Consider the following 16,416-nt stretch of genomic DNA (forward strand, 5'->3'; position numbering starts at 1 on the left):
TCTGACGGAAGAACCGATTCTTAAATTTGCATAGGTAAAACGATTGTTTTTTGGTATAAGTTTCTGGAGTAAAATTGTGATTAATGTTTTTGTGAACAAGAAATAATTGACAGGTGACTTTATTCCATCTCTCTTTTTCTCTCCGCCGCTATGTAATTTTGAATAGTTGAAGGTGATGTTAAACACCAAGTAGAGAAAGTAAAGGTACTCGACACCCCTCGAGTCGAACGTGTGTTAACCTTGTGACGCAGGCACGCGGAATGTTGGGCCCTGGGTCCTACTGAGACTTTCTTTCTGCTTGGAATTCTGAAGAAAGACAACGTATATTTTTGTGCGTGTGTTTTCTGGACGCCTGGTGTGACATGTTTGGTCACAGGCTGAAATCCTTTGGGATGTGAGGAATTCTTTTGCTGGTAGGTTAATACAATTTTCTTTCTGTAAATGGGTAAGCAGTGAGAAGAAGAATATGCTGCTTGGGGGAGGATTTATTTGAATGTTTATGAAGACTGTTTTATGAGTTGAATGTTTGGGAAAACTTTTGTTTATTGAATGCTTTAGAAAACCGTTTGAGAGAACGGTATTGTAGGTATGTTATTTGATAGGAATGATGTGTTTTGTTGTTCAAAGAGTTAGTTTGTGGTAGTTGAAATTGTTGAGTTGTTTACGTATGCTTACGGCGTGCATTCTGTGGTTTGCAGGATGGCGGAGTGTGCGACGGGTTGTTTTTAGATTGGGTTTTCGTAGACGGGTTTTTTAGTGGGTTATTTTAGCTAGGTTTTTGTAGATGGGTTTTCTAGCTAGGTTTTCGTAGATGGGGATTTTGTAGATTAGTTCTCGTAGACTGGTTTTCGTAGATTAGTTCTCGTAGACTGGTTCTCGTAGATTAGTTCTCGTGGACTGGTTCTCGTAGACTGGTTTTTGTAGACTGGTACTCGTAGATTGGTTTTCGTAGATTAGTTTTCGTAGACTGGTTCTCGTAGATTAGTTTTCGTAGACTTGTTCTCGTAGACTGGTTTTTGTGGACTGGGTTCTGTAGACTAGTTTTTGTTAGAGGGGCTCAGTGAGTTTTTGTAGATTTGGGTTTTTTTTAGAATTGTTTTTAGGTTGTTTTTTTAGATTTCGTTTGTTTTAGATTAGAGTTTCATTGTGTTTTTTTGGGTTAAAGTGGAGAGTGAGGATTTAGAGTAGAGTTATAGAGTGTAGTTTGGAGGAAGGATTTAGTGTGTTTTTAAAGTGTAGCTTTAGAGGGAGAATATAGAATATAGTTTTAGAGTGAAGAATTGAGAGCGTTGTTTAGTCCTGTTGTAATACATTGAAAGTTTTGTATTTGAAAGTAAACCCCCGTTATCCCACACATTCCCCTTTTCATCTCATGGAATAAAAGAACCTGGTAATATAACTTGTGTCAGTTGCTTTGAGTGTTTGTGCTCGGTGAGAAAGGGTAAAGTAAATTGGCACTCGGTTACATTTATAACCCACTTTTTGACATAAATCTTCCAAAGAAATAATAATACCATTTTCATTCATAACATCCTTTACGAATAAAATATTATGTTTAATAAAATCTTTAAAAAATAGGCATTTATGTTTAAATTGAATATTCATATTGTTCCAAATGCATTGGTCCTTCAATAATACTGGTGCAAAATCATATTTTTCAAAGAAAACACTTTTATTGTCAAGTCAGGTCAATAACACTTGTTTCCAAAACACTGATCTGCAACTATTGAGGCCAATCATCGTTTTCGAAGATGCATTTAGGTCAAAGCACGATAAACCAATGCCCAGACTTGCCAGACAATATGTAGAGGTTACATGCCGAGTCTCAGTGATTATTAAAAATAATGGTCGAAGTTGGCGGATCATGAAAAATGCGAGCTTTAGCGAGCTTTTTCATGACCGCGAACTGAGACCATTATTTTTTATAATCACTGAGACGAGGTGTGTAACCTCTTTATTCCTCCTTTCTTCAGTTATTCAAAGAAAAGAGGAGTTTTTTTGCGAAAGTTTGATCGAATCCTATTCACTCAACCAGTCAACCTGCGCAGGCGATCGATTAATGCGCGGTTGTATAGTTCCGTGCAAATCATTCCATTCTGTTAACACTTCTTGTCAGTTTTCCTATTTTGGACTAAAATCAAGTACAGATATGCTGTAATTCTGCTGTGGCGGCAAATGCAGATATTGTGCGTTCTGTATATGTTTTGGTATCGCTTAGGATAATGTTCTTTCGTCAAATGGGACTAGCAGACGAACTTTTTCACCCGTGTTCCAACGTTAAAAACTGTATGAAGTTCAGTTTTCTGGGGAAAATAGTGTATGAAACCGCTTTATGTTGTTTAAATTGATGAGATGTGTGCATTTGGTTGCGTGTGATCTGTTTATTACATGAAATATTGTTGAAAACTGGCCGTCGGATTGCAGTCTGTTGTCAAAGAAACTGAGTGAAAAGAAATTTGAAAGGGGAACTACTCTTGTCGCTAGACAAAGTATGAGAGTTACTTTCCTTGGGAATTTGCTTGTGATGAACGTTTATGCACAGCAGACCTAGATTCAGAAAACAACCAAACTCATGGATTGTATATGGAGATTCATGTGTTCAAGCCTGTAGTTGTTAATTTAAATGCGGTATGTTTGTATTGTTTGCTCCAGAGATGTATACTTCGTACATTAGAGCGTTCGGAACTTTTCAATCGCAAAAGTAGTACCGACGCAGAACAGCTTCTCAACCCATTGCGCTATCGAGGATTCAGGCTGTTGCTGGGCCGTTATTTGTTTGGTTGCTGGGTGTTTATCGAAAAATAACTAGCTCTACAAGTTTACAGAGGTAAAGAAGCAGAGGGGGGGAATAAATTGAAATAACAGACCAATACTTTTGTGTGGAGTTTTGCAAGTTAACAAGCCAGGAAATCATAAATGAGTTGTGCATATCAACTACGTTTATCATATTCAAACCACCATAATCTTTTTCTTTACACATAACTGTTCGTCTTACTTTTTCAAATGCGCGTGTATTTGAATACTTTTTCTTCCAAATAAACCTAAACAAATTGGAATTAATATGATGTAAAACATGAGGTACTGCCGGAGACTTGAAAATATAAACGAATTGAGATATAAGAAAGGTTTTAACAATACACATTTTACCTTGTATACTTAAATTTCTTTTTGACCAAGTGGCGATTATTTGTTGTATTCGTTGAACTTTCTTTGACCAGTTTACTTTACGTTTCCATTTGAGACCAAAATACTGATCTGTACACACCTTTTTGGACCCTATCCACATGGCTTCCGTTTTCTTAACATTCACTTCCAAGTTTGACAAACTTTTAAATATATTCAAAATGTATAACGCCCTTTCTAGATCTATTTTATCATGCAAAAAAAGAGTGACGTCATCAGCATATAATAGCAGTTTTAGGACCGTGTAAGTTGATATCATTAATTTAACTCAAATTAATCAAGTTTTATTCCCGCTTTTGCTTCCAGTTTTGCAGAATGACTCATGTACTCGTTGACGCATAAGTTGTAATGGATTTAATCAGTCCATTTAGGGATAGTATGAACTAAACAAATACATCTAATCGCCCCAAGAACTGTTCAGTTGGGTTCAGGGCTAACTGATGAACATTGATTTAAGGGGAGACACTACAGTGAAAAAAGTGATGTTTTTCTTCCCTGGTCATTTTCGCTTCTTTCTGATTCTGAATGTTGAACCTCTTCTGGTTACTCTGACGTATTTACTTTAGAGGAGAATTCATCATAAACGGTACAAACGGCTAAACACTACAGTGAACAAATTGATCATACAGGCTAAATAAACAATGTATGTGTACGCAATTCTGTATTTAAAAAACCCACAAAACATCAAAACATGCGTATGTTTGGGAGTTGATTGTGAGTTAAAAACATCCTCGACAGTAGTCACGTTTGTATGACTGGAAGGAGTTGTCTTTTCTTTGCAAAGATTAGTTTACGACGCGGACAACGGGAATTTCCGTTTGCTGATTTCCTGCCGTTAAAAACAGCAAATGGAAAACATGTCAATAAGCCAAAGAGAACCAATTAAGATTTAGGAAGGTTTAGAATGACCAATCGAATCGCGGATATTAAACTTCATTTATGCTCGGTCATTTTTCGGTTCAATTCTGCCTAACCAGAATGCAGTGTTCTTGATTTCCGCCAAAATTTACCAAAGGCGATGTGAAATACCTACGGCTAAGATTTCCCTTGGATATCTTTCTGGAAACTTCCGTTTGTCACAAGTTTTGTCCTGATTACAGTGCTAAGGAGAAGATTATCAGGTACGTTCGGATCAGTTGGAGAGGCTCGCGTGACAGAAGTTTGAATAAAAGTACGACTCGAAAGCGTCGTCTGCTAGTGCTACGAACGAACTGGAGATCAAGTTATAATGCATTCTTCTTCTTCAAGTTCTCAGGAAAATCGGAAGAAGACTATGCCGCTTCCCTTGCAGTAGATGGGATGGAGCAATGAATCCCCACCGGTGGTGTTTGTGTGAAGAACGTTCCCGTGAGTGCTTTGAACCAGGACTTGACGTTAAAGTTGCGGAGCGGAATGTGTAGGGCAACAAATAAGGACAACATAATGAACACAAAGTTCGCCAGCTGTAGCAACAAGAAGAAGAGCCCCATATCTGTCCTCCAGCAAAACAAAACCAAAGCAAAAACACTGCGGAGCAAAAGAACGATCAACACAAAAATGACTTTGTTCAGCCATGGTGCAGCACCATGCATCTCCTGGGAAGTCTCATCAATATGTTCTGAACGTAATGTGGAATTTGTAATGTGTGAGAATTTAATTCAACATCACTCATATTTATCACCGATATCTTTTCGAAGAATGGACCACAAAAAAAAGCATCAGAACACATTATGGGCATTGTGTTAGAATACCCATACCAAGCATCAAAACAAAATTCCATGAAGTTTGTAAAAGCCTTACTATTCTAAAAGGGTGCTGTTAAGTGGCCATCTTGTATTGATACCATGGCAACCGACTTTTCATAAAAAAGGTATATTTTCTCAGGAGATGGACTCAATACTTTAGTTCTAAAACAATGTTTGACTCAAAAGTTATGAAACAAAAACAATCACTTTTAACACTAGTGCCTTCCATTAAGCAGGCTCTAATTCAAACTTGAGACACTTCTGATGCATTGTACTCTGTGCCTTCACTGGCCTCTGAACCAGCGACACTGGACTCGTCAGGCTCTTCGTAAGGGGTGGTTTGAACAGTGTGGCCTGTGGATGGCCCAGCGCTGCCAGCAACCTGAGGGGCGTTGGCTGGAGGGGTGTTGTTGCGAGGGTCGTTGACTTGAGGGGCGTTGGCTAGAGGGGCGTTAGCTGGTGGAGCATCGGCTGGAGGGGCGTTCTGTTGACCTCCTGACCTTTGTTTCCTGGCGCAGTAAACTCCAGCACCAACTGCTGCCATGATGACCCCTAGCAAAATAAAGTAAAGAAAGGGTGTCTAAAAGTTAAAGGTGCTCTAGAAGTGCTGAAAATTCTTTAAATTAACAACTTATCGATACCTATCTGACACTTCGAATAAAAAAGGTGTATAAAGGGTTCACTAGAGTTACTGTTGAGATGCCTAAAATGGTGCCATTTGGGCGTGGTGTAATCCATACCGTATGAGCCAGTTGTCTATCATTTTAAGGTGTGTGTAAACTGCGTTATTTCCCTTTACTTAGCTCATGCTTTATTTGAGAGTATGACGTGATATTTGGTGTTGTACCTCTGATTTCTCTCATATATGACCAGCAGTAAAGAAGAACCCAATACCATTTTACTAATGTAACAGACTCAGTGTCCACAGCAAAAGCTACTGGAATTTTCAAGTGACAGAGTATTGTAGCAGAGATGTTATTGTGTGTGTGTATGTGTGTGTGTGTGTGTGTGTGTGTGTGTGTGTGTGTGTGTGTGTGTGTGTGTGTGTGTGTGTGTCTGTATCTGTGTGTGTACTTGTTTTTAATAAGGAATTAAAATTTAAACACAACCGTACTGTTCTTAAATACAAACTAATAAGCACCTAATTGCACCCACTGCTCCCTTGTATGCATGGCTTGGTGCTAGATCTACTCACCCAAAAGGGTTGACACACATATGAGAGCGATGAGAACAGGGTTCAATTCTGAAACAAAACACAACTATATAGGGCTCATTGCAAGGGTTATGTGTTCAACTATATAGAATCCAACGAACATCGTCCAGAAAAGTTTACAATAATAGCCAGTTAGCCAGTGTTTGCTTGTTGTATATAAACAGTTAGCCAGTGTTTGCTTGTTGTATATACAGTTAGCCAGTGTTTGCTTGTTGTATATACAGTTAGCCAGTGTTTGCTTGCTGTATATACAGTTAGCCAGTGTTTGCTTGTTGTATATACAGTTAGCCAGTGTTTGCTTGTTGTATATATATAGTTAGCCAGTGTTTGCTTGTTGTATATACAGTTAGCCAGTTATTTGCGTGTTGTATATATAGTTAGCTAGTGTTTGCTTGTTGTATATATAGTTAGCTAGTGTTTGCTTGTTGTATATACAGTCAGCTGTAGCATACTCCCCTTGGACACATGTTCATGGACTTTGTGCATGAACTAAAGTTACCAAACTTATTACTGCGGCAAATATCGGACCTAAACTAAAGCGTCAATTGTCTCATTTAATGTAAACTATCAATAACCAGTAAGACACTCAAGCTGGCTATCTGGCGTATTTTTCGGATGACATATTTATTTGTATTGTCTAAAGGGACGCGCCCTACAGCTCTACAATGCTCTAGAGGATGACGAGGCGAAGGACTATCAGGCTTTGAAAAAGGCGCTACTCCAGAGGTTTAACCTAACCGCCGAGGCCTACCGACGTCGACTACGAGGCAGCAAAAGACTTAGCAGCAAGCTAAGTGGTCAGTTTGTTGCACGTTTGCAGCTCTACTTGAGACGTTGGGTCGACATGGCAGGGAATGATTGGAGCGTCGACGACCTCGCTGACCTGATCGTCATGGAGCAACTGATGACCGGCCTACGACCTGAGGTTTTGACCATTGTGCAGGAGCGCCAGCCGAAGACAACCCAGGAGGCAGCAGACTGGATCGGAGTCTATGAGGACGCCCAAGCGATCTCCGGAAAGACATCAGGCAAGTCGGGCAAGTCAGCGGAAGCGGGGTCTGGGTCAACAGGATCTAAGGACGGGAAGAAGGACGAGCGGAGACCGAAGGGATCTTCGTCGAAGAATGACATCACATGTTTCTATTGTGGAAAACGAGGCCACGTGAAGGAAGACTGTTTGAAACGCCAATCAGACCAGCGGGGCGTACATTACGTAGCCAGCGAGGAGTTTCGTTACGTCACCAGTGCATGTGGGATTCCACAACTCTGCGTAACATGCTCCAAGAAGCATTTTCAACCACATTGCCAGGTTTATGTCAATGGTGTGAAAGGCGAGGGTCTACGAGACACTGGGGCGGACATGATCGTGGTCCGGGCAAGTCTGGTTCCGGCAAAGGCCTACACAGGCAACAGTTTGAAAGTGAGAATGGCCGAGGCTTCTCACGCGTACGACCTGAACACGGCGGTGATCAAGGTCGTGACGCCATTATTCACGGGGACCATTGAGGCTGTTGTCATGGACGACCCTCCATGCGACCTCCTCATTGGAAACCGTTTCCAGTTTGTGGACGGCGTCATTTGGGAGGTTCCCGTTTACCGGACTCCCGACGTCATTTCCGTACTTACGCGGGCACAGGAAGAACAAGAGAACCGTCCTCTCAAACCCTTACCTACCGCAGGGGCAGCACTGGGAAACATCACCCCGTGGTTCTCGCGAAGGCTCAGGACACTGACCCGACACTAGCTACTCCTCGTGAGCATGCGAAGTCGGGGAAGGTCAGGCTTAGCGGGAAACACGGAGGTCGAAGTTTGTCAAGTACAATAAGTTGCTCTATCGGGAGTTTAGCAACAAGGAAGAGTCCTTCAAGCAGGTCGTGGTGCCTCGCGAGTATCGCGACGGAGTCATGGCAACTGCACACGATTCAATTCTGGGTGGACACTTGGGCACCAAGAAGACCACAGACTGTGTATGGCGCCATTGTCTCTCTGACCGGACGCTAAAGTCCTACGTGAATCTATCAAAACAAGAATACAGAGTTATCTCCCATATGTTGTTCGCGAGCAGTGTTCGCGAGGCGAAAATGATTGCAGATTGGCCGACTTCGACAGTGATCTCCGTTCTGTTCTTCACAGTTATGATTAAGACATCGTTCTAAGGTCAAAACAAGTCGACATTTTGGGACTGCTGCCGGAAGGAGACCGTAATAAAGTTGCATCACTGTCAACTGGTTACAGAAAAAATCGTTTGCTCCAGCGAGCGCCGAAACCAAACGGTTGATTATCACGTGACACTGTTGCCATATTTAGAGTTGTTTGCTAAGTAAATACAGCCGCGAAAAATAGCTCGCTTAAAACTGTCTTACATTATCAATTCCTTTGTAATTTAAAAATTACACAACACCATAAAAAATCATTATCGACGATCGCGAATCTGCTCACATCCATAACACACTACGAAAAGATCTAAATATGTAAAAAATCGATATCCTCGCCAGACAAGAAAAACCAAGGCATTCTGTCAGGTATAGAATGAGACCCGAAGAGAAGAAACTCATTTTTGACCTGAGTTCAGGATGAGATTCATGTTGCAAAAGGAGCATTTCATGGACCGTGGGTCATTCTCAGAAATGGTGGTACAGTGAGAGTGAGAGGGGTGACACATTTGAAATCATAAACAAGTAAATTAAAATTATTTCCACCACGACTTTTTTCATCTGAATCTATTCCTGAGACATTAAAGCCGAAGCGTCACACGACTTTCGTGTTCAACAATATGTTCAGTCTCATGGCTAAATGCAAACATGCAAACACCAACAAATTACTGCAATCGACAGTCAGGACTTCAGTATTGGACGTAGCAACACATCTTTGCAAAAACTCACGCTGAATTTGAAGTTAGGGGCTTCGAACAAAAAATGTTGAATGTCGTAATGCATCGTTTCCAGACTCGACGCCCGAACATCGGACAGCAATGTGCTCCATGACTTTGCCACATCACGGCTATTTTTAGCTCTTTGGCGCGCAGGAAGTTCGAACAAGAAAATAGTCCTTTGAATCACAGCCAAATATTCACAGAAAACACCAGAATCATATCATTTGCTGCAACTCATGGCGTCGTTTCCTGACCTACGTCACGACTGAAGATGGTTTTTACTAAATTGTCGAGCCTGCAAAGCTTTGTCACAAACTTACACACCGCGGTTGGCGACAATGTAGCGTCGGAAAGATATCGAGTGCAACAGTTTCTCAACGCGCGAAGTTTAGCGGCAACAAAGTAGCCAAGAAGTTCTCGTATCTTCTGATCGTCGATGTTCGACATTCATCAAATACTTAAAATGGGTAATCTGAACGCAACAGAAACTTTCAACAAATACAGCAAACTCTGACGAATTGTGTTTTGTGTAGTTATTTTGGGTCAGACAGGTTTTGCCGGCAGGAAAGGCCAAACAGTGCAGATTCATGTCTGTCGCACAGGAACCGAAAGTGGTTCAAGCATTTCGTTTCTGTGTTGCGACATTCACCTTAGTCAGTTCCAAATGTCATTGTTTTACCAATATTAGTTGAAGTCCTTACCTTTCATAACTAGAATGTGTTGGGTAGAACACAAAAATACTGCAGAACTGATAAAAAATGCACAAAGGATTGAAGGCTTAGGTGGTTTAAAGTTAGAATTTGGTTTCCATGTTACAACATTCATCACGTAAATAACAATTCAAAACGTCTCTTATTCAGCAACCAATTACTCTTTTTGTCTAATCTTTGCATTATTATGTATAGCAAACAATAGACTTCATAGTAAAAACAATTATTTTGTATTTCTTGACACTTTATTTTTTACTTTGTATGTAACACTTTGTACCACCATTTCTGAGAATGACCCAGGTCTGTTTACAATTTCTGGTTTAGGGAAGTCTTGTTAACTTAAGCCAATATTTAACAACAACAGTTATTATGAAAAGTGGGTATCTGCCCAATTCCTCGTACGCCATTGTATTTGAGGAATGCATTGGAACATTTCAAAACCTTTTAATAGCAAAGGTGTGAACTTGCTCAAATGGCTTAACGTCCTCTCGCTCCCAAACTTCGGCTGTGAGAGAGAAAGAGAGTACGCGCGTGGTGGTATGTGAATTGTGAAGAAAAATAAAGAGAGCTAAGGTTGAATGTAGTATGCATATTAATGTGTATACATAATTATTTACACATTAGGTGTTAACCACATTCAACCTTAGCTCTCTTTATGTTGCTTTACAATTCACATACAGCCATGCGCGTACTCTCTCTCCCTCTCTACACTTACGTCTTTTTGGCTTCCCTTGTTGTTTTCCTTGATTTAATAATATCTGTTTGTGCATAATCATTTGTCTTCTTTTAAGCAACAAATACAACATAGTATTTATACAATAACTCACGGCAGTCCTCTCCAGTGTATCCAACGGGGCACATGCAGCGTCGCGTGTTGCGTTCCCGGTCGAGTTTACAAGACCGAATGGGGTTGCAAGGTTTTGTTTCACATGCTGATACTGAAACAAATATACTTTTATCAATTTGTCCTTGACTTTTTCTAAAAGATAAGGCATTGCTTGATTTGCTACACAATCAAAACACAGAACAGATAATGTGCCTAAAGGTTGGTGTAGACTCTTGTGGTTTGTTTGTATACACCAATAGTTTGATGCCGTTTGTGTAATGTACTGACCAAATAAAAAAAGATAACATAAGTCGCTTAAAACGAAATAAATACATTTGGTCAATCAGTTGGTATGTTGGTTCGACACTGAAAACCGAAACTCTGTAATCACCAAAACTACTACAGCTGAACCAATACGCTTTGAGCTTTCTTGGAAAGCATGCAAACTGTGCCGTCACGCCTGTTAATCACTTAAGTGACTGCTTCGAAATAATCTTGTGCTTAATAGGAAAGCAGGTTTTTTTTTAACTTTCGGACCTTTTCTTTTTGATCCAAACTTAACATATATAGAATGTATATAGTTTTGGTTTCATGACAATATAAAGAATATAATGAAATACAATCCTTTTTAAACTTAAAATAGTAGCAACAAGTGATTGAAATCACTACTTTAATGAACATTTCAATTGATACCGATTTAAGCTGAATGCAATCCCATAGTCTGGACTAAGTCAAAGAATGTTTCACTAAAGTTTCAATTAATTTCATGAAATCTGGCACACATGTCAGATCAAAGATTTCTGGTATAGGTAACACTTGACCCCCGCCGAAGTAAGAGTACCCCCAAAATCGACTTGGCAAAAACATCAGGTACCAATTAAAAAATCGACAAAAAATCAGAATAGGCTTAAGTTGGCAACTATTACATAAGAAGAAAAAGCCAAATAAATTATCTATCCAGAACAGATTGTTTTTTTTGCAATCTTGCGTATCTTTTGTGTTATGTCATTTCTACTGATGCAGGTGTGGAATGCGTGAGCAGTGGACAACAAGAGTTTTTTGCGTCCATTTTGAGGGGTATACGCGCTGTATTTCAGCAATGCCGACGTGTTGATAGTATGCGGCTCAGAATAGGCTTAAGTTGGCAACTTTTACATAAGAAGCAAAAGCCAAATCAATTATCTATGCAGAACAGGTTGTTTTGTTTTGCAATCTTGCGTATCTCTTGTGTTATGTCATGTCTACTGATGCAGGTGTGGAGTGCATGAGCAGTGGACAACAAGAGTTTTTTGCGTCCATTTTGAGGGGTATACGCGCTGTATTTCAGCAATGCCGACGTGTTGATAGTATGCGGCTCTTCAGGGTGACTGGTCATATGATCTTAAACGAAAACAAAACACGAGTGAGGATTTGATAATAACATTGTTTAAAACCACTCTCATTTTGTTTGTCACTACTGTGTATACAAATTCACGTTTGTCTTATTTCGCATTGGTATTTTCAACAAACATGAAACTGAAAAAGCTAGTATTTGACGAGGTTGGTGCTATCTGATCGGCCGCTACATAGTCTCGCAAAGATGATTGAACCAGTTGGCGGAATATTTGCACACATTGACACTGTATCGCGCAACGTGGCTGTCCCGTCTGATCGGGCTAGTGGAATAGAGGCTACACACCTAGTCTCCGTTGATATTAACATTATTCAGGGGTGGGACTCTTCTGCGAATCCGCGGATTTCCGTGGACACAACTTACGAATTCCGCTGGAGTAATCTATTTTTCCGGGTCAAATGATATTTAACGATTTTATTCTCAAACGGCATTTATTTCTCAAAAAGTTCGAAATCGTATTTGGTGCAGTCTTTGCCTTTGCTTTTTCCGGTTTGCGAAACAAAATGGCGCACCGCAAAGACATTTTCAAACGAAGCAAATGTTCAACATTGGATGAAAGTTTGAAAAACAAGTGGAGATGGGATTGGACAGGGGAGAAGGTTGATAAAAAAAAACTTATTGGAGAATTCATCACAGTATCTATAACTTGTTGACTGAATCTAGGAACGCCGAAGAAGAAGAAGAAGAAGAAGAAGAAGAAGAAGAAGAAGTTGACTGAATGATATGGAGAGAATTAAAGATGGAACAGAACACTGGAGGCTTGAGAGTTAAATTGTGCTGACTAAAACCTCATGATAACTAACAGTAATTTTGAGCTTCAATGCATCGGGGCGTCACTTGGATCATACTATTGTCAGTATTGGATTATGGATACATGGTTCATTACGTAAATATGCACCCTTACAATGTTAACATTGTTGTGTGAAAGTGTTTATTGTTGTTGTTTGGTTGGGATTGTTTTAGGTTTTTGTTTTTTTGGGTTTTTTTGGGGGGAGGGGCGAGGAGAATGTATTTTTTTTACCTGATCCAAACAAGTACGATTCATTCATCTTTCACCTTTATTACGAATCTTCTGTGTGTGTTTTCATCCCTTTTGATAGTAAAGGTGCCTTTAGTTATCTGGTCCATATTTTCACCTCCACGCCTGAAGAAATACAGCCGGATGTCGAACTGGATTTTGTTGAGGGAATTTTTCATTTTGATGCGGTCCGCTTCGCAGATTGTTTTTGTGTGCCGAATGTCTCCTTTACCTGCCTCTTTTATTTCTCCCATAGCCACTTTGTACGATTCCGTTGACTGGCGAAACTCCACATCCTTGATAATGTCAAACGTTTTGTTCTGGGGGCCGGGGGCAGATTTCAGGTAGCGGGACAGACCAGCTCTAACACCTTCAAGACTTTTCCCACGGTACAGTTCTCCTTTCTCTGTCCGCAAACCCAAGTACGCAGCTGACAGGGCAGTGTCCAGTTGTTCGATTGAATACTCCTCAAAGTTTATGTTTTCACCTTTTGCCTTCAGAAATGTTGAAAACAAACGTGCAGCAGAGGCGTTGGCGTTCTTCGTTGATGCAGGAGTTAGTTTGCTCTTTTTTCGGCAATTTCTTCGCGCGTGAAGGTTGCAAAACGTTTTTTGGGTGTTTGTTGCTCCATTTTGAGTCTTTTTGACCAACAGACACTTTCTTGTCAAGGGAGGTAAACATGCATGCACACACCGGTTTCGCTTGAGAACAGCTTTCGCATTCAACCTCACTGGAATGTTGTTACCCGGTCAAATTAAAGTGGTTAACTTATTTAAGGGATTTATTTATTTATTTATTTATTTATTTGGTGTTTAACGTCGTTTTCAACCACGAAGGTTATATCGCGACGAATTTAAGGGATAAATCCGGACACATTTTATTGAAAATTAATGCAACTGGGGGTAACATTTAATAGTTTGCATCCCAAAATTCGATTCCTTCGAAACCGTTTCATCGAGTGGTTACGTCCCTTGAATGAGAAGGGAATTTGTCTGCTACTGACTGAACCTGAGATCAACGCAAGCATTGTCTTTTTGCCAGTTTAGAACAAGAAAGCAAGGTCAGAAATGCAATATAAACGCTGGTGTGTTTTTAGCGTAGCAATAAAGTCCGATATTTAGACTCGAACAAGCATAATGCGACTCGTCGTCGACTTGTATGCATTAAACTTGTCTGGTCATAAAGCGATTTTTTCAACCTCAATTAAAATACGTTTTTTAAACGACTTCATGAATGTTAGTACCTGGGGTTGATCATCAATACTTTGAGAGGGGAGGTGGGGTATTTAGTGTGGAGTTACGAGATACGAAAAGCCGAATGCGAAAGCTTGTGTCAGGCAACTGAGCTCACAGTCACACAGGCACATTAAAACGGCTGTTCCGTTTTACTCCCCTGTTTGTTCAACATCTTTCGACTTCGGGCATTTTGTGGTGTTTAGGGACAGAAAATAATTGGTTTAGTCCTGTTTCATCGGGAAGTTAGCAGAAAAGGGTATGCTATCGACATTTGTAAAGCTGAAAAACATTCCCGAGAAGAATTTCAAGTTGTCAGTGTATGCTGTTGTCGATAGAAACATCGCCGCGTGGTACAGATCTATGTGTAAACCGGAACCATGCGTCGGCCATTTTTCTCAATATGCTTTTGGATATTGAGAAAAATGGCCGACTTCGGCAGCAATATGCTTTGATGATCGGGAGAGACCATCCAATCACAGCCCCCGAATTCCCCCACGTGTTCATCAGAATAGCTATATAGGGCCCTATAGCTACGATGAAAACACAATAACGTTTATTTAGCTATTCTGAAACTAAATTCGGTGTTAAAATCATGTTTTTGTCAGCAACAAGTACCAGCATGGTCCATGTCGTTGATTGCAGACGACGATTTCCTTTTCGTATGAAGCCACGGAAGACCCAGGTGCAAGACGAATAATTCATATCACTGAAATGCGTGTTCCCCATGCACCACCCAAAACATGCCCCGAGGGGCTCCGCCTCTGCAAGTCGTGTCAAAACCATTCGTTCGGGTGTCCAGGAGTTTTCTTCTTCAGGCCACTGGCGCTCGTTCTCCCCGCAATCGCTACTTGTGTCAGTACGAGCGATGATGCCGAACGACAACACACCTGTTTCGGTTCAGTCGTCGTTGTCGGTCCCGTCTTCCCCGCAACGTCTATATTACCGAGCCTTTAGCGAGAAAATACCTGAAAATCTACCCGAGGGAAAATATGCAAGATATTCAGGACGAGGTGTGTAAGCTTTTTATCTCCATTACTCCGATGTTTTAATTAAAAACACTAGCTTTTTCCACTAAAACCTGCAGGTGCCTGCTTTTAACTTGCCAAAAGTTTCCGCGGACGAAATTCATTTCAATTAATTCATGCGCAAAGCTAGTTCCCTTTTGTCTGTATAATGGACGGCTTCATTCGACTTGTATGTGGACATTCAGTTTTCTTTCTTTTCTTTATTTGGTGTTTAACGTCGTTTTCAACCACGAAGGTTATATCGCGACGGGACATTCAGTTATTCATATTGCTTATAAAAAGGTCAACTATTTGCTTTTACATTTTTAAAGTCATTTTAAAATATACTTGTGCATATTTGACATCGGCTTTCGTTATACTCGATTCCGCATACCGGGTATATATTTTTTACCAGAATTGCGCACGATAACGGCAGCACAGCGAATTCAGTTCGGGCCGTGCTGGTTTGATCGTTGACCCACGTCAGTTGGCATGCAGTGTTACTGTTAGTAGTCGGTGATATAAATTGTGGCTATCATCGCGCTGTTCTGTTTCTGTTTTCACACGTGGATCCCTTACATATTCAGTTGTCACATTAAAGGTGACCCAAAGCTTCAATACTTCGCCTGTTGTAGACGTTAAAGGCCAACATCCAAAAGAATTTTTCTCCTGGAGCGACCTAAACTTGAACCCGTCGCTCTTCTTGCATGTCTGTTTACTTCGTGCTGCACGCAAAAATCGAGCGACTTCCTTGCCGCGTGGATTGACGAAGCTATTTTATTCTCGTGACTGAAAACACTGCAGTGCGTGCAGTTTTTGACGAGCCGCAGGAGCTGCGACTCATATGGTCTCGGCTCGAAAGCTGTCTGTGGAGGCTGCGTGCTATAATTAGCTGACCTGCTGCGCGAGCAGTCACTGCAGAGTTTTGAGATAACTTTGTAACACGTTTTATTTTATGCTCCTCAAGAATACAACTTTGGGCAACGTGCCACGTAAAACTACACGCAACAAGGATTCAGTAGGTACCAAACATGCCTTGGTCAGAAGTAGAATGTAAATGAATGTTTATAAAGAAGTAGGCTACTTCAAACGACAGCCACAGCCACAGCCACGGTTGGGTTCACGGCATCAAACCGATGCGACTCTCCGTCATATCATACACGTAATCTATCAAATAGATGACTAATAAACATGTAAACTACATGTATACGTCTATCGTCGGACATAAGAAAGGAGAG

General features: G+C 40.6%; 1 protein-coding gene across 1 annotated transcript in view; it reads right to left on the minus strand.

The window, feature by feature from the left end:
* Positions 1 to 3,490: 3,490 nt before the first annotated feature.
* LOC138972950 (uncharacterized) overlaps positions 3,491 to 16,416 on the minus strand; it is a 27,883-nt gene continuing 14,957 nt past the window's right edge. The window contains exons 3-5 of the mRNA XM_070345610.1: positions 10,530 to 10,640; positions 6,103 to 6,150; positions 3,491 to 5,459 (exon numbers count right to left, since the gene is read on the minus strand). Of these exons, the coding sequence (XP_070201711.1) occupies positions 5,152 to 5,459; positions 6,103 to 6,150; positions 10,530 to 10,640 (467 nt within the window). The 3' untranslated portion in view covers positions 3,491 to 5,151. The remainder of the gene's footprint in view (positions 5,460 to 6,102; positions 6,151 to 10,529; positions 10,641 to 16,416) is intronic.

This window comes from Littorina saxatilis, linkage group LG8, assembly GCF_037325665.1.
Source record: "Littorina saxatilis isolate snail1 linkage group LG8, US_GU_Lsax_2.0, whole genome shotgun sequence".
Classification (NCBI taxonomy): domain Eukaryota; kingdom Metazoa; phylum Mollusca; class Gastropoda; order Littorinimorpha; family Littorinidae; genus Littorina; species Littorina saxatilis.